At 40.1% G+C, this 23,551-nt stretch overlaps 1 protein-coding gene across 1 annotated transcript in view; it reads left to right on the top strand.

Annotated features, from left to right (window-relative positions):
* The window catches only part of SNX10 (sorting nexin 10), a 44,050-nt gene extending 23,228 nt beyond the window's left edge, over window positions 1–20,822 (top strand). Inside the window, exons 2-7 of the mRNA XM_075269832.1 lie at window positions 5,077–5,135; window positions 8,664–8,747; window positions 8,979–9,079; window positions 10,128–10,226; window positions 19,070–19,273; window positions 19,766–20,822. Of these exons, the coding sequence (XP_075125933.1) occupies window positions 5,112–5,135; window positions 8,664–8,747; window positions 8,979–9,079; window positions 10,128–10,226; window positions 19,070–19,273; window positions 19,766–19,871 (618 nt within the window). The 5' untranslated portion in view covers window positions 5,077–5,111 and the 3' untranslated portion in view covers window positions 19,872–20,822. The remainder of the gene's footprint in view (window positions 1–5,076; window positions 5,136–8,663; window positions 8,748–8,978; window positions 9,080–10,127; window positions 10,227–19,069; window positions 19,274–19,765) is intronic.
* Window positions 20,823–23,551: the final 2,729 nt, after the last annotated feature.

Genomic DNA, 23,551 nt, shown 5'->3' with positions numbered 1-23,551 from the left:
GGTATTTATAACCCCAATATATTCTTTGAATTCCCAGTCAGACAATGGCACTGTATACCAGTAGTAAAAATTGTGGGTGCACGTAACCCCAATATATTCTTTGAATTCCCAGTCAGAAACTGGCACTATATGGCAGTAGCAAGAAATGAGGGTATTTGTATTCCCAATATACTCTTTGAATTCCCAGTCAGACAATGGCACTGTATACCAGTAGTAAAAATTGTGGGTGCACGTAACCCCAATATATTCTTTGAATTACCAGTCAGAAACTGGCACTATATGGCAGTAGCAAGAAATGAGGGTATTTATAACCCCAATATATTCTTTGAATTCCCAGTCAGACAATGGCACTGTATACCAGTAGTAAAAATTGTGGGTGCACGTAACCCCAATATATTCTTTGAATTCCCAGTCAGAAACTGGCACTATATGGCAGTAGCAAGAAATGAGGGTATTTGTATTCCCAATATATTCTTTGAATTCCCAGTCAGACAATGGCACTGTATACCAGTAGTAAAAATTGTGGGTGCACGTAACCCCAATATATTCTTTGAATTACCAGTCAGAAACTGGCACTATATGGCAGTAGCAAGAAATGAGGGTATTTATAACCCCAATATATTCTTTGAATTCCCAGTCAGACAATGGCACTGTATACCAGTAGTAAAAATTGTGGGTGCACGTAACCCCAATATATTCTTTGAATTCCCAGTCAGACACTGGCACTATATGGCAGTAGCAAGAAATGAGGGTATTTGTATTCCCAATATACTCTTTGAATTCCCAGTCAGACAATGGCACTGTATACCAGTAGTAAAAATTGTGGGTGCACGTAACCCCAATATATTCTTTGAATTACCAGTCAGAAACTGGCACTATATGGCAGTAGCAAGAAATGAGGGTATTTATAACCCCAATATATTCTTTGAATTCCCAGTCAGACAATGGCACTGTATACCAGTAGTAAAAATTGTGGGTGCACGTAACCCCAATATATTCTTTGAATTCCCAGTCAGAAACTGGCACTATATGGCAGTAGCAAGAAATGAGGGTATTTGTATTCCCAATATACTCTTTGAATTCCCAGTCAGACAATGGCACTGTATACCAGTAGTAAAAATTGTGGGTGCACGTAACCCCAATATATTCTTTGAATTACCAGTCAGAAACTGGCACTATATGGCAGTAGCAAGAAATGAGGGTATTTATAACCCCAATATATTCTTTGAATTCCCAGTCAGACAATGGCACTGTATACCAGTAGTAAAAATTGTGGGTGCACGTAACCCCAATATATTCTTTGAATTCCCAGTCAGAAACTGGCACTATATGGCAGTAGCAAGAAATGAGGGTATTTGTATTCCCAATATACTCTTTGAATTCCCAGTCAGACAATGGCACTGTATACCAGTAGTAAAAATTGTGGGTGCACGTAACCCCAATATATTCTTTGAATTACCAGTCAGAAACTGGCACTATATGGCAGTAGCAAGAAATGAGGGTATTTATAACCCCAATATATTCTTTGAATTCCCAGTCAGACAATGGCACTGTATACCAGTAGTAAAAATTGTGGGTGCACGTAACCCCAATATATTCTTTGAATTCCCAGTCAGAAACTGGCACTATATGGCAGTAGCAAGAAATGAGGGTATTTGTATTCCCAATATATTCTTTGAATTCCCAGTCAGACAATGGCACTGTATACCAGTAGTAAAAATTGTGGGTGCACGTAACCCCAATATATTCTTTGAATTACCAGTCAGAAACTGGCACTATATGGCAGTAGCAAGAAATGAGGGTATTTATAACCCCAATATATTCTTTGAATTCCCAGTCAGACAATGGCACTGTATACCAGTAGTAAAAATTGTGGGTGCACGTAACCCCAATATATTCTTTGAATTCCCAGTCAGAAACTGGCACTATATGGCAGTAGCAAGAAATGAGGGTATTTGTATTCCCAATATACTCTTTGAATTCCCAGTCAGACAATGGCACTGTATACCAGTAGTAAAAATTGTGGGTGCACGTAACCCCAATATATTCTTTGAATTACCAGTCAGAAACTGGCACTATATGGCAGTAGCAAGAAATGAGGGTATTTATAACCCCAATATATTCTTTGAATTCCCAGTCAGACAATGGCACTGTATACCAGTAGTAAAAATTGTGGGTGCACGTAACCCCAATATATTCTTTGAATTCCCAGTCAGAAACTGGCACTATATGGCAGTAGCAAGAAATGAGGGTATTTGTATTCCCAATATATTCTTTGAATTCCCAGTCAGACAATGGCACTGTATACCAGTAGTAAAAATTGTGGGTGCACGTAACCCCAATATATTCTTTGAATTACCAGTCAGAAACTGGCACTATATGGCAGTAGCAAGAAATGAGGGTATTTATAACCCCAATATATTCTTTGAATTCCCAGTCAGACAATGGCACTGTATACCAGTAGTAAAAATTGTGGGTGCACGTAACCCCAATATATTCTTTGAATTCCCAGTCAGAAACTGGCACTATATGGCAGTAGCAAGAAATGAGGGTATTTGTATTCCCAATATACTCTTTGAATTCCCAGTCAGACAATGGCACTGTATACCAGTAGTAAAAATTGTGGGTGCACGTAACCCCAATATATTCTTTGAATTACCAGTCAGAAACTGGCACTATATGGCAGTAGCAAGAAATGAGGGTATTTGTATTCCCAATATATTCTTTGAATTCCCAGTCAGACAATGGCACTGTATACCAGTAGTAAAAATTGTGGGTGTATATAGCCCCAATTCTATTGCTAGGGGACTTGCAGGGTATTTCTGGGGTGAAGGTGGGGGGGCACACCGTTGGAACGGGTATCGGGGTATATATCGGGTATACGGGAATACACTGACAGTGTATTCCATTCAGGATCCTGGGAAAGCTGGGTTGCGGCGATTGAGCCCGTCAGTGCCACGTTACACTGACAAGCTTCTCCCTGGAATTTAGCTCTTACAAGAGCTGTTGGTTGTCTTCTCCTTCCTATCCTAGCCTGTCCCTGCCTACCCAGAATCTAAGCCCTAGCTAGCTGGACGGAAACCTCCGTCCTCGGTGAATTGCAAGCTCAGAATGACGCGAAGCTGGGCGGCGCTGTTCTTTTAAATTAGAGGTCACATGTTTTCGGCAGCCAATGGGTTTTGCCTACTTTTTTCAACGTCACCGGTGTCGTAGTTCCTGTCCCACCTACCCAGCGCTGTTATTGGAGCAAAAAAGGCGCCAGGGAAGGTGGGAGGGGAATCGAGTAATGGCGCACTTTACCACGCGGTGTTCGATTCGATTCGAACATGCCGAACAGCCTAATATCCGATCGAACATGAGTTCGATAGAACACTGTTCGCTCATCTCTATTTATTATCCTTTGCGTATATTTTGCCACTTTGTTATATTACCATATACATTATCCCTTTTTGTTGCTTCGGTGTGTTTATTATCCCTGTGATGGAATATCACTGTGTATTACCCAGAAATAATCCCATAGTATGACATCACTGCGCATTTTTAAGGGTTTAAAGGGGTCCAGTTTCAGCAAATGTTTGTATGCTGTATTCAATATACTTTCTGTATCCTCTTCACTTTCTTAGATCTCTGCTTGCTTGGATTCAGTGATTACTTCAGTAGATAAAAAATCAGTTATGTACATGTGATAGACACACGGGCGCATGGCTCCTTACTGTCACGGAGCCGTAATCTGACATCTATGGGAGGCTCCATCACTTGATGGTGGCCAGACCTTTATCTACTGGAAGTAAACAAAGTGACAGCAAGCAGAGATTAGGAATTGATATTGAAAGTAACCTAAAAAAAATTGTGCAAATTTATTGTACAAATATTTACTAAAACTGGACAAAAAAATAGGCCACAACTGAAAGCAAAATGTGTAAAAAAACAAAAAAAACAAAAAAAAAAACTCCTTAACGTCACTTTAGGTTTGTAGTACTGGTATCCTCATGTGCCCTCTTAGGTAAACATTACTAGGTGCAGCTGCAACCACGAAGTTTATAAGCATTTATTAGTGTCCAACCACAACCACTCAGACCCCCACCGATCTTCATGATGGGGGAATCCCTGTCTGACCCCCTACAGCTAGGAGGAGTTTGCGTTTTGTGGTGAAGGCGTGTGTACACAACATAAGTCATACCGATACCCCAGTGGATAGGTGATGAATGCTTTTAGCTGGAATACCCCCCTCTGGGATATGTGAGGGGCAGAGGTTTCCCCTACATATGATGGCAGTACTATAAAGTACATGTTCCTACATACGTCATGTATCACTGCCACTAATACATTAGATCTTTGGTGTCCAGAGCCTGCACTAGCTATATCACAGTATTCCTTCCAATGTCTCTATACTGCTGACACAGCAATGCAAAGCACTATGGCACGTGGATGCCGCCTGCCCCCACAATCTACTGTCCAGGTTTCGGACATCTTTCATTCTGTCAGTCTTTAAGACAACCTTTTAAGACAAACAAGAAGCAATGGGATGAAACTAAAGGGAAAGAGATACAGATTAGACATTAGGAAAAACTTTCTGACAGTGAGGGTAGTGAGAGAGTGGAATAGGCTGCCACGGGAGGTGGTGGGCGCTCCATCAATGGAAATCTTCAAGCGGAATCTGGATAAACATATAGCTGGGATGATTTAGGAAAACCTGCACTCGCAGGGGGTTGGACCCGATGGCCCTTGAGGTCCCTTCCAACTCTACCATAAAATAAAATAAAAAATAAAATAAAACAATCCGTCATGTGCAAAGTAAAACCAGCGTCAATAGTATGAACTACCTCTGCTATAACCCTGTGTGTCTCTGGACCCCCCAGTGTATAACGATGAGATGTAGGAGCATAGTAGCACATTTTAGTGATGGTAGTAAATATTAATATTCTTATCTGGAGTGGTTTTGGTCTTTCTAGCTTTTTCTTGCTCATTCTGGCTAGTAATGTTTCATGCATGGTCTATTAGAGGTACAGGCAGTGGGAACAAGGCTTTCTGTGTATATACTCGATGACGTTTAACAATGCTTTCTTGTCCTTTTAGGTTATTTTCTTTGTCACACTTGACCTACGTGAAGTATGCTGCCTAAGGAGCGTAAAGGGGTAAGTGTCCATTCAGGATAAGTGTGCTCCAGCTGTAAGATGCCCTTGTTTGATAGAACTGAGGCTTATGGATGACTCCTATCAGAAAGCAGCACAATGATAGCAAAAAGTGGGACATTAAACATGCCGTATACCATTTTTTATAGGGGGTTTATACCAGTCTGTCATCACAATAAATGTGGTCAAAAGCTACTGCTGCATCAACATGGTTAGACATGGACAAGGGGGCTCATATTTTGGATAACCAGACTCTGCTGCCACTAAATACTAGATGTTAAAGTGCATCTGAAATAATGCAAGAAAGCAAAAATTCTGCTTGCTGCCCTACTATTGTTCATAGTGACATGCTACCCAGTAAGCTGCTTATTCAAGATGGCCTCTTCTCTATTTACGCAACTTCCTTGATAAACTTATTATAGCACCATATGTTTTCCATGCATCAGTCAGGGGCGTAGGTAAAGGTAGCATTATTCCCTAGGGCTAGGTGGCTGAGGGGCAACAGGGCTTTTTTTTTTTTTTTTTTACCACCTAAGCACATCCCATTATAGTGAATGGCACTTGGAAGGTGGGATACAGTCACAAATTCTGATTTGGGGCCCAGGAACTTGACATTATACCCCTGGTAATAGGATTTCTAGGCTACTTCTTACCATTTTTATTGGCTCAATATGGTCATGGAAAATATTGATAGTCAAAAAAATTATGGGTGGCATGACACTTACCATAGGGAACCAGAAATGGTTGTTCTATGGCCAGCACTGATGTGGACCCTTATGGATCATGCAAATGGAGGTCCTGGAGACTATTGTATGGGTGATGTGATGGCATGTGTGATCACTATTCACATCTGTCAGTCCTTTAGAAATGAATGGCATGGTAGCCTTGAATGTTGGGACTCTGGGACCCTATTCTTATGATCACTGGGGATTTGGATCAGGGATAAGTGGGGTCTATAGGGAAACCTCATTTTTAATGATTGATACACTTGGAGTATGTAACTTGCATGTGACTCCTATGTCAGGAATTTAGCTTTATTCTCTTCATTTCTCTTCTGTGAATCAGCACACATATGCTTTTCTCAGAAGAACCTGAAGGACGGCAGTGACTTGTTACATGCTGGGAACTATTAATGATTTACCTTTTGTTGAGTCAGGTATCAATGAAGGGAGCTTAACTGGAGATCCCTTAAGTGAGATATATCAGCAATAACCAATGAGTCCGTTGTCAAAGAAAGTGCATAGAAAGTGTGTGTGTGTGTGTGTGTGTGTGTGTGTGTGTGTGTACGGACATGTGGTGGTTGGACAATTATTTTTTTTCTTTTTGGTTAACAAGGTCTCATAAGGTTGTAAACTGCGTCATTTTTATGTAAAAGATTGTTAAAAATAATGTCTATGTGTCACTGTACTTATGGTGGCGGGCTGATGAAAAGGTATATCTAATCCTAATGATGGTCTCTACCTGTGGTCATTGGCCGCATCAGTGACACAACCATCAGCTGAGCAGCTTTTTCAGTGTTAAGGGATCGGGAAGTGGAAAACAACAAGGACCCATTAAGCGTAAGAATATGAGCAGAGTCACTACAATGGGTGAAATGGGTCCCCTCTATTACTATGATTTTGCCTATTATTGCTTAGCAAACTCATCTCTCTCATCTGCAGAGAGATGTTATGACCACTGGTGAACTTTTTCTCCTCCCGACCAACCCCCACCATAGACCCCGACTGACCGACATCCCCCCCTTCCTCCTGCATGCACTATTATGCCCCATAGTGGCCCCTGCACACAGTATTATGCCCCATAGTGGCCCTTGCACACAGTATTATGCCCCATAGTGGCCCTTGCACACAGTATTATGCCCCATTGTGGCCCTTGCACACAGTATTATTCCCCATTGTGGCCCTTGCACACAGTATTATGCCCCATTGTGGCCCTTGCACACAGTATTATGCCCCATTGTGGCCCTTGCACACAGTATTGTGGCCCTTGCACACAGTATTATGCCCCATTGTGGCCCTTGCACACAGTATTATGCCCCATTGTGGCCCTTGCACACAGTATTATGCCCCATAGTGGCCCTTGCACACAGTATTATGCCCCATTGTGGCCCTTGCACACAGTATTATGCCCCATTGTGGCCCTTGCACACAGTATTATGCCCCATAGTGGCCCTTGCACACAGTATTATGCCCCATTGTGGCCCTTGCACACAGTATTGTGGCCCTTGCACACAGTATTATGCCCCATTGTGGCCCTTGCACACAGTATTATGCCCCATAGTGGCCCTTGCACACAGTATTATGCCCCATTGTGGCCCTTGCACACAGTATTATGCCCCATTGTGGCCCTTGCACACAGTATTATGCCCCATTGTGGCCCTTGCACACAGTATTATGCCCCATTGTGGCCCTTGCACACAGTATTATGCCCCATAGTGGCCTTTGCACACAGTATCATGACCCATTGTGGACCACCCATGAACAATTATACTTTGAGGCTTTTTTTAGACCCCAGAGTATAATAATCGGAGACCCAGTGGAGGATACAAACAGAAAAAAACACTGTTGCTTACCTCTCCTGGGCTCCGAAGCTGTCCCTGCAGATGTTGGCCATCTTCAATGACGTATGGGACTTCACTTGAGCCAGGCTTGCGTCGCAACGTATAATGATGCAATGCAGCCCATGTGACTTCAGAGATGTCACACATGTAGGCCTGAAACCTGTCGGGAGAGATAAGTAACAATGCTGTTTTATGTTTCCTCACCTCTCCTGGGCCTCCAATCATTATAGTTTGGGGTCTGAAAAGACCCTTGAGTATAAGAATAGTGTTTGTGGGGCCCACGGCTTCACTTACCGATCCCGGCTCCTGCTCACAGCAGCCTTCGCAGAAGGAGAAGCGATGGTGGCCATGAGCAGGAGCCAGGATCAGAAAGTAAACTGGGTCCGTAACGGCCTGTTCAAAAAAGAAAAAAAAAAAGCCCCTGGGCCCCCTAATGTCCTGGGCCCTGTGGCAGCCACTATTGCTGTATTTGTGCCCCTGGTTATGACCACTCTTTTTGCTGGAAATAGAATTTATTTATTTTTTCTCTTGTAGGGTTACTGATGGGATGCTATAAGGGATTCTGTCATGTGTATATGTGTGTGTGTTTGTATGTATGTAAAATTAGTCTACTTCTATATCTATATGTGTGTGTTCAACTTTTACATATATTTATACATTGTATGTATAGAAAGATATGACTGCCTGGCATGACACAATCCTGCTCCTGTTCTTTGATATTCTCCCTCAAAGCTTCTTTTCATGGGGTCAGTCCTGATGCAATCTTGGAAAGAGTCTCTTGTCCTCCACAAGCCTAAAGCAGAATTTCCAAGTCCTGTTTAATCTGGTGACTTCAGCACTGAGGTTTTTTTTTTCCCTCTTCTGCTTTGTAATCCTATAAAAGTACTTCCTCTTGTAACTCTGCATTTCTGAGTTGCTCCTCGTGCAGATTACTTGGTGCAGAGCTCTGACCTTACACTATGCTATTACAGGAGACCATCAGCGTGTGGGTGCGAGATCCTAAGATTCAGAAAGATGTCTGGCATCCCTACCTGGACTATGAAATCTGCATCCATGTAAGCTTATTGGGACTTTCGTGTATTTTATAGATATTATGACTTATTTTTAGCTTGGATGACTTGTTTCCTTATTGTAACATTCATGTATATGTTATGGAAATGCTTAGATTACAATGATTAAATCCTTGTATTGAGGCTGAAAATGGAAATATGTAAATACTAAATACAATAAAGATGAAACTTATTCAGATTTTTTTTTAACCCAACTTTAACAAATTGTCTCTGCAGACAAACAGTATGTGCTTCACAGTAAAAACTTCCCGGGTTCGCAGAAGGTTCAGGGAATTTGTGTGGCTGCGCCAAAAACTTCAGAGTAATGCAATGCTCATGTAAGTGTTTCTGTATGACGTGTATATATTGTATATAGTATTGTTTATGGGTATGGTATATGCTGTAACATAATATCTCTGGAGTGGAAAGGGGTCTGAAACTTTTTGTAAAACTATGTTCACACACTGTTTTTGCTGTATAATAGCCATATCGAAGTGCAACCAACAACTGTGTATTTATTAAAGGCTACCTAGCCTTGTAACAGGCTTTACACAATGACACGGGGGTTTTGATCAGGGGGATTCTGGATGAGGAGACCCCCTGCTGTCTCTAAAACGGAGGCATACACTGTCAGCTGAGCGCTGTGCCTCTTTCTTTTCTGCCCTACCATCCTTACAAAATGTAGTGAAGGTTGAATGGAGACATAGAAAGCATATGAGTTTGTGTAAATCCATACAGGGCATGCTTTCTCTCTGTATACAGAAAGTAGGCACTTCTGCCTCATTGTTGTAGCAATAGGTAGGGATCAAAACTTGCATATCACTGACATGAGAAGCCTGTGAAACTACATTTAATTCTTTGTATTTTTGTTATTAATTAATTTATTTATTTATTTTTTTTGGGGGGGGGGAATGTTAAAATAAAAAATATTAAAGTACCTATTAGTTCTTAACAATAGTACCTATTGTTTAGTGGCAGCACGGTGGCTCAGTGGTTAGCACTACAGCCTTGCAGCGCTGAGGTCCTGGGTTCGAATCTTGCCAAGGACAACATCTGCAAGGAGTTTGTATGTTTTCCCTGTGTTTGTGGATTTCCTCCCATACTCCAAAGACATACTGATAGGGAAAGTCTACGTTGTGAGACCTATATGGTGCTCACAATCTACAAAAAAAAAAAAAATAGCACCTATTATTCGTTAGAACCCTACACTTCTTGTTATCCTGAAATGACAGAATAGGTTTTCACAGTACTAAAACTCTATAGATACGTCACACTGTAAATCTGAATATTTATTTATTTATTTATAATTTTAATTTTATATTCTTTTGGTAACAGATCACAAATGGGTAAATGCAAAAACAGTTAATTTTTTTTTTCTTTTTTCAGTGACCTCCCAGATCTCCCACCCAAAAGCCCCTTCTTTAATATTAACAATGCACATAATGTGGCTCAGCGCGCTCGCGGATTACAAGAATTTCTGAATAAGTGAGTATATGCCAGAAAATTCATGTCCTGTGTAACAGAGCCATCTAGTGGCGGCCGTCATGGTCTCTGGGCTTTTTGTTATGTTACAGCGCCCTCCCCCCACAAGAGGAGGATTGTTCAGTGCTGATTGTCTGTATAGTAGGTGGAGCTGCAGTTACTAAAATGTCATGCCAGTGCACTCTCTGTCCTTTATATAACCTTATGTCCTTGCTTCAACCCACATAAAAGAAAGATATGTAGATATGCCGTATCCTCTTTGTGTGCGGTCCCTTGATCTGTTCCACTATGCCAGCTGCATCTCTTGGGATGCAAAGTACATGGGTAACAAATGACGGACTGAAGACTCTGGGTGCGCACAAATATTTTATTGCCTCAGTTCAGAAATCAGATGTCAGTCACTGTCCATAGGAATACATAAAGTCTGCTAAATATCACTAACAATGCAACTCGAGGCCATAAAAAGAAGACTGCAAAAAGGAGGGGTTTGTATGACAAAGGGCTGGTATACCCTTCCCCTCCTCCCCTATTGTAGTTATTGGTGGGGATCCCAGCAGTCCTACTCCCTACACACCTAAAATGTTATCACCTATCCAGTGCATGGGTGATGCATTTTTTTGACTAGAATTCTACTGTAACCCCTTCATGCTGCGGCAGGGTTTTTTTTTTTTTCCCGCACTTTGCAAGAGCTCTAAAAGCTTTACCATTGGTTTAGCAGTATGATTTGCTTTTTGTGGAACAATTTTATATGCAATGATGCAATAAAAAAATACAATGTATTGTAAGAGAGTTGTAAAAAAAAAAAAGAGAAAAAATTGTGGCGTGTATATATAATCTTTTAGTCCCCCCCCCTTTCTTAGAACCCTTCACCGAACGTCTTTTCCCCCTTTCTAAACGATTGGCTTTACATTGCCATATTGTGACACACACCTAGTGCTTTTCAGTACAGTGTTGTACCTCCCTCTCCCCCCATACATACATACATACATACATACATACATACATACATATACACACACACACATACGCACACACACACACTTATCAGCTGAATAAATGAGCTTGTTGTGTAGTGGCCATGAATGGTACTGCAGCTCTCTCCACATGTTAGAACACTATAAAGTGGTCAAATTGCACTCCTTGGTAGACACAGAGGGATCCATAGGACGGCGGACCATGTGTAATAAGTAACTATGGCTATCGAGAAGGAGAAAAAACTAACTTCAGTACTGAGAACTGCATGTACCAGTTCCTGACCCTGGAGTAAACCAGTAACATGAACACGTACAGTATAAGCACCTAGAAATCTGATGTTTTCTTTTCTGATCACCATCTACATTAAAACCTTAAGTACATTGCACTGCTTTCCATATTGTACTGATCTGAGGTTGTAGACTGTATCACAGCCCTTTCTCATCCATAGCTGCAGTCACAATGTACTACTGAGCCCGCCATCTCCTAGCACTTCTTGCTGGTTCATTGTCTATTCAGGGCTATGGAAATCTGAATTCTGGGCAGTACAGAGATTATACTAAGCACTGGTCATTGGTGAGCAAAAGACTTTAGAAATGCCTTTACTTGGCCGTCTAGTTTTTTTTCTAATATGCTTGAACAAATCCATCAGAGGAAACTGAAATCTTTCCAGCTGATTCCCCTCTTTTAGGATCTGTTCAGGGCAAGAAATAGGCTGGGAAAGTGGAATGAAGGCTGGGAAAGTGTGTGTATGTGTAATATATCTTTTGCACCAAATCCACTCCAGTTGGCTTCAGCAGATCAAAAGTCGTACACTGAGTTTAAATGAAAAAAGTACCAAATACTTTATATATGACACAGAGGAAAAAATGCCACTGTGTGAGCTAAAAGAAGCTGAATTGTAACTAAGCTGCTCTCTATAAATCCTAAAACTGTATATTAACAATACCCAGTTGTATAAATGTATATGATAGTATCCAACATTCTCAGCAGTTATTGAGGACTTCCCATCACAGGCCCCCAGCTGTATCAGGAATTGGAGGCTTTGCATGTCACAGTCTTGTTTACCAGAGGATGGACCTATAGTCTGGAAAACCCCATATACCACATTACTTATTCTGGGGTTTTCTGCTTTAACCATATTTAGACTGTAAAGCATGTAAGGATACATCCAAATCACAATGTGAAGCCTTTACTTGTACATGTGCTATATATCAGCTGATAGAACTTGTCTGGCGCTAAAGCAATTTGCTAAAGTTTAACATCAAAGTGAGCAAAGGATAAAATAGCAGCCACTTTAACGTTGTGTATTTGGGTTGAGATCAAACCCCTATGAACCAGGCAGTCTGCAAATTGTGTCCTCCCTCTTTTTAGACTTTGTAAATTGCTGTCACGTAATACGTTGTTTCCTGTTTTTAATGGGGTTGGACAATCCCTTTAAATTATTTTTATAACCAGCTTAAAATGGTCTAAAATAAAATCACTTAATAATTATCTGACCAATCCCCTGTCTCTCCCATTTTTGGGACGCTCTGTGCTGACCACACATGACAGTGATCACGTCTTGCTAACACGTGGTATTATGGTATATTCTGCTGTTTTGGCTTTTGAGTTGTTCACATGTGGCCTGATAGGTGCAGTATACTTTGCCTTTTTTTAACAAGAGTTCTGGATTACATCCCACCCTTCGGAGAGCTGGGTGTTCGGATTCTCCTTTTGATTAAATGTGCCATTCAAGAAAGTGGATCTAGCAAATCCATGATGTGCAAGGGGCTCTAGATTTCGATATCGTGCTGAGTTATTACTTGTCCTCTTAATGTAAGTTCACTATTGTATGGTATAATGGTTTTATCCGGTGTTGTGTATGTCAAAGTTTAAATCTCACAGTTTTTCAGTGTATACGCTGCTTAACAGGGCCCTTTGGAACCCACTAAATGAAACCACAAGTGTGAACAGCCTTATACATAATACCGTATATATCATAGGTGCATGTACAGAATACACTTTACTATTAATCCATAATACCTGCATTATCTCTATTTTGCTAAATTCTGTATACAGGACTATAAATCTGGGTGTGTTCTGAAAGCAGGTCAATACACTTTATGCTCAGTAGAGGGCAGCAAACACTGTCTGTTCGCCCTCCTCATTTTCTATACCCAATGTCTGACTTTGTACAATTTAGTACATTTAGTCTTTTCTCCTAATGACATATAGCCGTGTATTTGACAAGGTTGCCTATCATGCTGCAGGATATTGTATGTATTTCTGATATGATAGGAAGAAGTGCAGGTTTGTGCTGTATTCTCTTATGAATCAGTGATCACGCTCTTCAGTTCCATTGTGTTACATGTAATGGACTGCAAGGTACTTCAGACAGCAAACAGATAAACCAAGGTTCTTTAAGGAACTTGCAGACACTATAATATACATTTCTATTATCCCCCTTTTTTTATCTATTTGTGCCATTAATCAATAACTTTATAATTTCTTCTGGGAAGACCAAGTAAGATTAGATATGGCTGTCATTCCAACCTCACTGACGTTTCATCCAGCTTTTCTAAGTTCCTTAATGCAGGTGGAATTGCACAGCATGGAAGCTTTGAATATGCTAATCAGTCACCATGACCATGCAGAATATTAGGAAAGTTTGATAATGACACCTATGACTGCGTTTTATGCATGGTGTAGACATGCCCTGCCAAATCCACAGCATATAGTCTTTCCTGTAGACTTAGTCCGTGCTATGTGTCAATTACACAAATGTTGTTTTCCAACATGTAAGTAAGATTTGTTAAAATCTCATCTGTTTTGCTACACAATTCTGATTTTCTACTCACAAATCTGGACTGAAAGTGTCCGGCTTTAACACAATGTGTAATGTAGCCTTAGAGTAAGATGGCAAAATTCAGGGTGAGCTCTGATGCTTTGTATGGCCAGAATGGAGTTTATAAATGGTTTAATCTATGAGAATAGGAGAATTTAATATTGTAGGTGAAGCGAGAAGTTCTTGTCTCCAATACCATCACCTTACTTGTGTATACGGCTTAACATATGTCACCGCACTCCTGGGGTTTGTCCGCACGTGACATGTGCAGGTCCTTCACTGCAGTGTTTGATACAACTTGCTGCTGATTTAGAGCATCACAATGTAATGTACAGTAAATCTGACTGTCATGATAAATCTCCCCCCTTAAATTATCACTGCTCCGTCTGCATCTTGTCCATCTTCTCCAGAGTTCAGCCTCCCATGGTACTTCTCTCTTGGCCTCCTCTTGTCTTGCTGCTTGCAGCCAGGACAATGTAAGACAGAGTCACTGAGAATCCCTTACATCATATGGGTGTGAGCCCTGGAGGACTGATGTACTATTACCCATCACTGACTCACAAACAGGTTTCCATCGCTGTCCCCAGGTGACCGCACTGTCGTGACAAAATTTCATGTGAACAATTAAAGGTATAGTAAAAATCAAAAGTTATGGCTACCCTAAGGAGCTCATGGCGTATTATCTCAAAGGTCTTGTCTGCCAAATGCTGGCTACTTTACATTTAGACAACTAGTGAATATATCTTCCTGGCAATTGTCAGCGGCCTCTTCTCTGGATAGAGTAATAATTTCTAGCCGCTGCAGTCTGGCAGGATAATTAGTCTAATATTGAAATGCCTTGGACCATCCTGTAGTTCTTCCTGGTATTTTATTGCCATTATCTATATTAGCTTTCCTGACACCAATCAATACTTGGTCTTGACTTTTTATTGCTCTTCCCTTTCTCAATGTACAGTAGCTACAGTGGGAGTCTCCTTAAATCTGTAAGGCTAGACATGGTCTATATAAGACAGGTAATCTGTGCCTTATTGCCGGAGGCCTCCGATACTTGGACCTTCCCTGATCACTAAACGCTGGGGGGATGGTCTTCTGTGCACTAGTCTAAATTCAGTAGGGGAATGGCTTAATAGGGTAAGGTCTCTTTAATTCAGGCAGGTTCCCATGTGCGAGAATTAAAATATTTGCCAGGCAGGAACTGACCTAGTTTTTTTTTTTTTTTTTTTTTTTTTTTTGTATGAGTTGCAGGAAATTTGTCAGGCCTAGGTGTATCTGACCTGCCTCTGTTTTAGCAGTTTCATATGGTGGCAAGAAAGTGCACAATGGTCAATGTGGCGCAACTTAGGGTCAAGAAGAGGGCCGTGGGCCAAAGGTGTGCTAAGTTTACACCCATGTACATCAGTTTTCTGGTTTTCCTCCCTGTGTGCTTTGAGACATTAGAACGGAGCAGCAGTCAAGCATGTGCAATGCTCTTTTTTGGATGGATACAGCCTAGATTATGTGTGGGGGTGACCTAAACAAAACCCTGGTACGGAAGGTTACTGAGCTGACACATACAAGTCTTCAAGAGTATCTTATTATATCTTAAGGTCTCTGTTTCCTTGTAAGCAATTGTTGAGCGAGAGAGAGATCAGGCATGTTGGAATTTAACATTAGGTTCACATTTGCATCCGACCCCATCGTACTGTTTAGACACATACATATATTATAATTATATTATCTATAATATAATATAATTTGTCTTCACATGGGACGGCAAACAGTGTGACCCCAGGGGTTGTGGCAGTGGCTCGTGTGTCCCTGCATATCTACGCAGCGTTTCAAAAAAGATTCCACCCCCAAGATGTGTCTGTGTCATTGCTGGGCCAACCAGTGGCCTGCAGTCCCATGATGTTTGAACCCCTGTCCCATTAAAACCAATGTTCTCCTGGTCATTGGTGGTCTCAGAATTTGGATACTTATCACTTATCCCGTGGATGTGTTTTCTATTGCTAAATCCTTCAAGTTGCCACCAAGCTGATCTAACTTGAAAGAAAAAAAAAATCTGAATATCTGAACAAGCTAACAATTCAAGGGCTTGCTTTTGCTGGTGATATTTCAGTTTCTCTATTGCCTGACACTCTGGTATCATATATTTGTCTCCTCTTCTGCTCCACTTCCATCATGAATTGCATTTCCTCCTTGCAGCTTGCCACATGCAGTTGTCACTGTATATCAGTTTTTCCTATGTGCATCTTGGGTATTGCTCTGGAAACTCTTTGGTGGCGGGTAAATGATCTCCCCCTCATTCTTCTTTTGCGTTGCTGCCGCCGACTCTCCAGGCTCCAAATTCTTGCTGTCCTGCCGCTGATTCATTGGCGCACATGGCTGTTGTAATGATTTAGACCAGGCTTTGCCCATACTTGTTTCTAAAGAGACTGTTTGTTATTATGTGGCACACTATTTATTTGAGGTAGATATATAGATTACAGTGTAGTTAAGATGACAGAAGTATTATTCACCAGAAACCACTACAGCTCCGATAATTTGCTCCTGTATAAATTTACATGATAAATACGACCCTTGATGTCTTAAGAGAACCATTACACGGCAAGAATCATTTATAGTCATTTGTACGTGTAGTGTATTGACCAGCGCCGCAGTGACACCGAGTAGCAGCAGGTGATGCTGAAGACCGAAATCCAAGATGCATGGAACTTGTTAACCAGGTCAAGCTCTTCACATATCAAAGTCTAACTTTTTCCCTTGGCTCTTCTGTGCACACAAGAACTTTTTGTCCCCAAACTTCTCTTGTCATTGTAACCTGTGTATTATAGTAGCTTTCTTGTAACAAGGCTGTTCTGATAGAACCTGTGAAGATTTGCTTGAAGTTTCTCAAAAGGATCAATATACGTTCACTTCATTTTAAGCTTGGCAGCTTGTTTTTATATATTAGATATATATATATATATATATATATATATATATATATATATATATATTATATTTACTTTTTTTTTTTTTTTCTTAAAGATTGTGCTAGACTATATATCTTTTAACCAAACTCCTACATACCCATTGGTTGGACAAATCTGCTGGATTTTTTTTTTTTTTTTTTTTTTTAAGTATGACCTGACATTTTTTAAGTACGGGCCTGTATTAAGTCTGCTGACTTTCTCCAGACATTATGATTCCTATCTTGCTGATTCCTTAGATACCAGCTTATCATCCAGAGAAACGGGTGTCTGACAGCAGCTTACCCCAATTCCTACTGAGCCAAGAGTGCTTGTGTATAGGAAAGTTGGGAGGAACTGTTGGTCAAATGAGTTTGATGGTTCTCTGTTCTATATGCTGGATATAACATTTTGGTTATAGAGAATCCATCCTCTCCTTATTGTCGCCTCACATTAGAAGCAGTTCATGGCTGAATGGTCATGTTACAGACTCCGCCATGCACCTTTTAGGCTGGGTACCTTCCAGTGTTGGCTCTCCGAACAGGGATTCCGTTCCATCATCCTCCCACTTTTTTTTCACCGTTTTCAGCTGGAAACCATGTGGACTCCATCATAGTCTATGGGGTCTGCAGGTTTCCTAAGGTAACCGTTTTTTTTAAGCGGATTAGGTTTCTGTTCTGGCGGTCCCCAAGCGAACCTCCCCCAATTAGAAATCGAAATGCAGATGTGAACCTAACCTTAGTCCTTATTGTTACAATAGTGTAAACTGACCATAGATATTCAGGGACCGCCGTGAGACTAAATTAAAGGAACCTTGTTCATGGACAGATCGTCTTCTGACTACTATCCAGTAGAGGATGGTGGTATTGAGCTAACCCAATTATTAAACGTCACCTGACGAACTTTAGTTGTGGTTGAAATTGACACTTTATTAGCTTTATATCAGTATTTATGGATTTATAATGATTGGGCAGGACTGTGAGGGAAAATATAGGGAACAGTAGATTCCCGTGAATCTGGTTCTTCAGATACAGATCTTTTTGGACATTGTTGGGTGTCTGTGGCAAAGCATTTATTATGTAATGAATAGGACCTGTACATGTTGTGTGCTCTATTTTATTGCAGGATTATTTCATCTATATATATCTTTTATGGCATGATTTAGTCTTCCTGCTATTGGGTATGTCCACGCCTTCTCATAGGACACTATACACACCAATGAATGACTCTCCAGTGGTAACTAATACATAAAAGTACCCAATAAAATAAGTTATTCCTAAATATTCCGACCATGAAGTGCATCTGTAGTTTCACTATTCTCGTAAATCCAATATTAACTACAACCATGGCCACTATTGTAATTTCAGAGCTTGGTTTCTGTGGTCAGTTGGTCTACTGCCTGATGTTCGTGTTGATGGAGGGGCCACATACACTGTAATATTCCTGCTTCATACAAAGGGCAGTGAGCTGTCGGTGTTCTTTAAACCAAACCACAACTATGACAGCCACCTATCCAAACTAGATAATGACTATGATAGTTCCCAGTTTAAAGTCCCATTGTGTGTTCTTGCAGGTCATCTGACATTCTTAATAACATACTATATCAGTCTGTATCTTCTGAAAACTGTAGCCATAGTACTCAGTCTACTTATAGTCCAGACTATTGGGTTTTGATGTGGGGAGATCTATCCTTGGCAGACGTTTACGTTGTAAGTTTAATCGTTTTGAACCATCAGAGAGTTGTCAAATGTATCTAAAGGTTCTGAAGAAGCGAATATACAGAATTGGAGGAGTAATGTGGGTTATGGGACCTATTGATCTATGTAGTTGAGCTCCTTCCGCTGTATGAAGAGTAATAAATGATAACCAGACTAAAGCTTGAAATGTGGAAAGTCTTTTATTGTGACTCGCTCACTCTGGTCACCCTTTGACGTCCATGCCAGATGCTGGGCCAGTTACTTGGGCTGTTACTTACCTTTCAGTCTTCACAAGTGTATTGTGACCCAGTGTTTAATAGGCAGTGTACTTGTTCATATCCTGCACGCATTGTATATAATTATTATACCACCCTGCAGAAAGTGACCTTTACCAGTAATGACTTCCGCTCTGTTTTCCAGGGTCATGCAGTGCCCGTTGTTGCTGTCAGACAGTCGCCTTCACCTTTTCTTGCAAACGCAACTCTCCCTGGAAGAAATGGAAGCCTGCGCCTCCGGCCAGACAAAATACACAGTTTCTGAAGCCATTCAGAAGTTTGCCTCCTCGAACCGGCGGTTTCCTGCAGAGGAGGAAGAACAAACAAGTTGTCACTTACTTCCTGAGAGGTACTTTCATGTGTGGTAGACCCTCTTATTCTGTTGTTGGTGTTCGACTCTGATAATGAAAAAATTAATTGACTGAGATTTTATTGAGCTGTGACAGCTTCTCATAAGAGTCCTCGCACACCTCCACACTGAATTAATGGATGCAGTAGAAATTCAATTATCTGCATTCTGATTATGTGAATTTCATTTAGTCAGACTTGAATTATTCGCGTTTAAATTATCTGGTTAAAAAAAAAAAAAAAAAAAAAAAATCCCAACCGCACTCCAAATGGCTAATTAAAAGTCCAAATTTCCTGTCTTTCTTTTTGAAGGGAGATAATTAAAGTTCTCCTCCGCTACTCAGCCTTTGAGTGTGTTGTGAAAACCAATTTCCTTCCCCCATCCCCCCATCAACCCACTTTTATAGCGCAGCTACCTCAAACCTCTTTTTTATTTAATTTTTTTTATGTATTTTTTTTTTTATTTTCCTAATATACTATTTTTCTTCCAAAGTTCTTCAGCATTGGAGACCAAGCATGACTATCTACACAGTTGCAAGCCTGCACAAGAACATAGAGAGACATGGAAGACTATTTTGGCCCATTCATCTCCAAAATAGAGGACAAGTCCACTGCTGCAAGGACACCCAAGTGCAATTCTAAATCCTCAATGCAAAACATCTAGCGACGGTAAAGATTGTATCTGTTGGGCCTTATTCACAAGGTCAGTGATTGCGACCCAAAACAAGGACTGGGAGACTACACAGATAAAATAGAATAGAAAGATTTGCACGTTTTCTGCGTTTTCAACCCGCACATGGTTTTGGCACGCAATCACTAAAGTAAATCACTGATCGTGTGAACAAGGCCTTAATGGAGGGTAAAGTGTTGCCCTAAAGGTAAAGCAAACTTTAAGGTTCTGTACAAAGCTCATCCTCTGGAAGGCTGACGTGAAAATCCTGCATTTCCAAGTGTATGTTACTTGTGCCAATTATGAAGCTGGAAAAAATCTTCATGAATTTAACATGCATTCATTTTATTTTAGATGTTGTGTTTTTTTTGGTTTTGTTTTTTTAATAGTATTAGTGGGTGAGAATCTACTCTGAGCTGCCTTAAGTTTTCACTCTGTAGCATTCTTAGTATACATCTTCTTACATACATCTTGTTTTAGTTTACTGTATATGTTCTGTTGTATTTATAAGCTGTATTTTGCTATATTGTATGCACCAGACTATTGATGTACGTTTGTGCTGTCTTATCGCTTTCCCACCCAAGACTTTAGTGTTTATTAGAAACGTCTGCAAGATAATATAGTGGTTTTTCGAGATGTTCACAGAAGTTTAGTATTTTACCCTTTTGGCCTTGGAAACTCTCTGGATATTTAGTTCTACTCTTAAACACATCAGAAATGAAAGCTTTATGAAGTCATCTCGTCTGTTTCAGGAAGACAGTACGCACTTTATATATTGTCATGTAACTGACACAATGTGAAAACCAAAGTATAGTAATTATTGTGTATTATCTGTCATCCCGGTCAGCAGGTCATACTAGCTTTTATTTTACTTAGTTTCCTGCCGTAACTATTTCATATATTTGTACCTAAAATTATGTCGTTCTTTTATTTCATTGATTTGCGTAAATAAAAATTTGGTTACAATAAATGGTATCAGTGTTTGGAAAGCACAACTTATACAATTACTATAGAAGGGACTTGTTTTTGTTGTGCTTTTTTTTTTTCTAGATTTGTGCATATTCTCAAAACGTATGCATTCTTTTAGATTAAAAAATATATATAAATGTAACTTTTGAACAGTCAGACTATGCACAAAAAACCCCTATGGAATAATGGTAGCGATATAATAAGTATATTACATTCTACACTAATCCAATTCAAGAAACTTTACCAGTATAAATTACAAGTTTGCTCAACTCTACATAACTTTTCTTTAGCAACATACAACCAGTCACAACTACATACATAGTAACAATAGCAACAATAGGTTTGCAGAATATTATTCACTTGCTATAATATTGTTGCATGTTAATTCCTATAGTTATCTGTATGATAACAATATATTCCAGCTCCCCAGCAGAATGTCTGGTTTGTCTGTTTTTAAATATGGATTTTTCAGATTGTCCACAATGACTTTACTTTTGATAGTGTTTGGGCCTATAGGTGATAAATATACTTTTAGTATTGGCAAGTTGGCCTCAATAGAATATACTATACACCAGAGCAATGAATCAATGCACATGGATATGTAGTAAAACAGATAAATATATATAAATATACATATACACATCACTCAAAATATATTTATATAAAATTGTGAAAAGCCTATGTAGAATATATTAGCGTATATATAATTTTTATGGTATTTGTATCAATGTGTGATGTTAGTATTTTTTTCCCTTACCTGGGCTCAGCAGTAGCAGCGGCGAGGCTTGTGCTGGAGTCTCCTGCAGTCTTCCCTCCTCCCTCCATCCATTCTCAGTGCGCAGGTCTGGGGCAGCAGCACAAGCTCCATCTCTTCGCTCCAGTAAGCTGAGCAGCCTGTGACACTGGGAGGAATGAGCTGCAGAGAGGGAGTCACCATTGTCTGCCTGTGAAGAAGACGTTCATGATCAGCTGGAGCCTATGAGCAGATCACTATAAATGCAAATCATTGCATTGTGTGGAGTGAGGCCCAGGTTATTAGCAGGAAGCTGTGCAATGTGTTCAGTGCCCTGCAGACGCTGCCTGACCCTCCTCAGGGCAAACCATGGCATGCTGAATTATAGATTCACCCAGACTGCTAAACTACATGATCTATCCCACACATGGGAAGATGACAAACGGGCTAGAGAGTATGGGGGCTGATGTTAGATGTCTGCCAATATATCTAATCTATATACACACCCACATACTTCTATGGGGCTGACATCATGCACACCATCCACCAGCACATCCAACCAATGGTTTCTGACTGTCCCCAAAATGTAAACTTTTGCATTGATTGATCAGTCTCTGCAATTGCCATTAGAAAGTAGTCCTGACAATCCAGTATGTTCTGAGATATCCTATGTGTGCGTGTGTGTGTGTGTGTGTGTGTGTGTGTGTGTGTGTGTATGCATATTTATATATATTTATATTTATATTTATATATATATATATATACACACACACTCTGATAATCCAGCTCAAACCTGCTATATATTGAACAGAAATAAGGTTTGATGTTAAACTATGTCCACCTCCTGACATACATGCTGAATTTGCTTATTGGGTTATGTTCACCTGGCAAATTGTGCCTTGGCCTTCATCTGGCCTCTAGTCTAAAATATTGTTTTGTCTGTACTTGAACCCTACAACTTGTACAGTGCTGCAGAATATGTTGGGACTATGGGGCAACACGGTGGCTCAGTGGTTAGCACTGTAGTTTTGCAGTGCTGGAGTCCTGGGTTCAAATCCTTCAAGGAGTTTGTATGTTCTCCCGTGTTTGTGTGGATTTCCTCCCATATTACAAAGACCTACTGATCGGAAAAAAATTTGCATTGTGTGCGCTATATGGGACTCACAATAAAAAAAAAAAATATATATATAATGGCGCTATATAAATAAAATGTATTATTATTAGCTGCCTTTGCCAATCGCATCCTATCACAGAGGTGACTTGTCAATGTTTGGCCAAATGGTCATCCAGGAAGTGAAGGGTAGAAAAAAAGAGGATAATGGTCCGCAACACTCCAATCTTTAAAACTCGCAACTTTAATTCATCTTCTTAAAAAAATAGATACATGACACAAACGAAGTGGTAGAAAGAAAACATATAGAGTGAAGTAAAAACCGCTAACGCGTTTCGAGGTAGGTAGACCTCTTAATCATAGCGTATTAACTCTCTGAACTAAGCACACATTTATATGTTCTTTAACATCCGGTGTATTGGTGTCACCTGAGGCTAGCTGACATTTGACCTCTGCTCTCGCCTATCAGTAGTTTTTTAAAATTTCCACAATTAGTTATTCTCAATAATACATATAGATAAACTGTCTATATGATATGTAATATTCTCTTACAATAGGCGAATATTCCTTAATAAAGAGTAAAAGATATACCCAATAGCATCCCAGTCACAAATACATAGATGCCGTATGTATAACAAAAACAGAAAAAAGAAGAAAGAAAAAACCTATGGATGTACTCTAATAGGATCATCCGAGTTTACAATATGTAAGGGAAACCTGCATTACCTCCAATAATAGACTTCTGTATTTCTCTAAGCATAGGTGAATAATCCAAGCGTCACAGTAATCCATTCAC

The sequence above is a fragment of the Leptodactylus fuscus genome, chromosome 4 (assembly GCF_031893055.1).
Source record: "Leptodactylus fuscus isolate aLepFus1 chromosome 4, aLepFus1.hap2, whole genome shotgun sequence".
NCBI classification, from domain to species: Eukaryota; Metazoa; Chordata; class Amphibia; order Anura; family Leptodactylidae; genus Leptodactylus; species Leptodactylus fuscus.
Note: the sequence above shows the minus strand (reverse complement) of the source record. Positions and strands in the feature narration are given on the sequence as shown.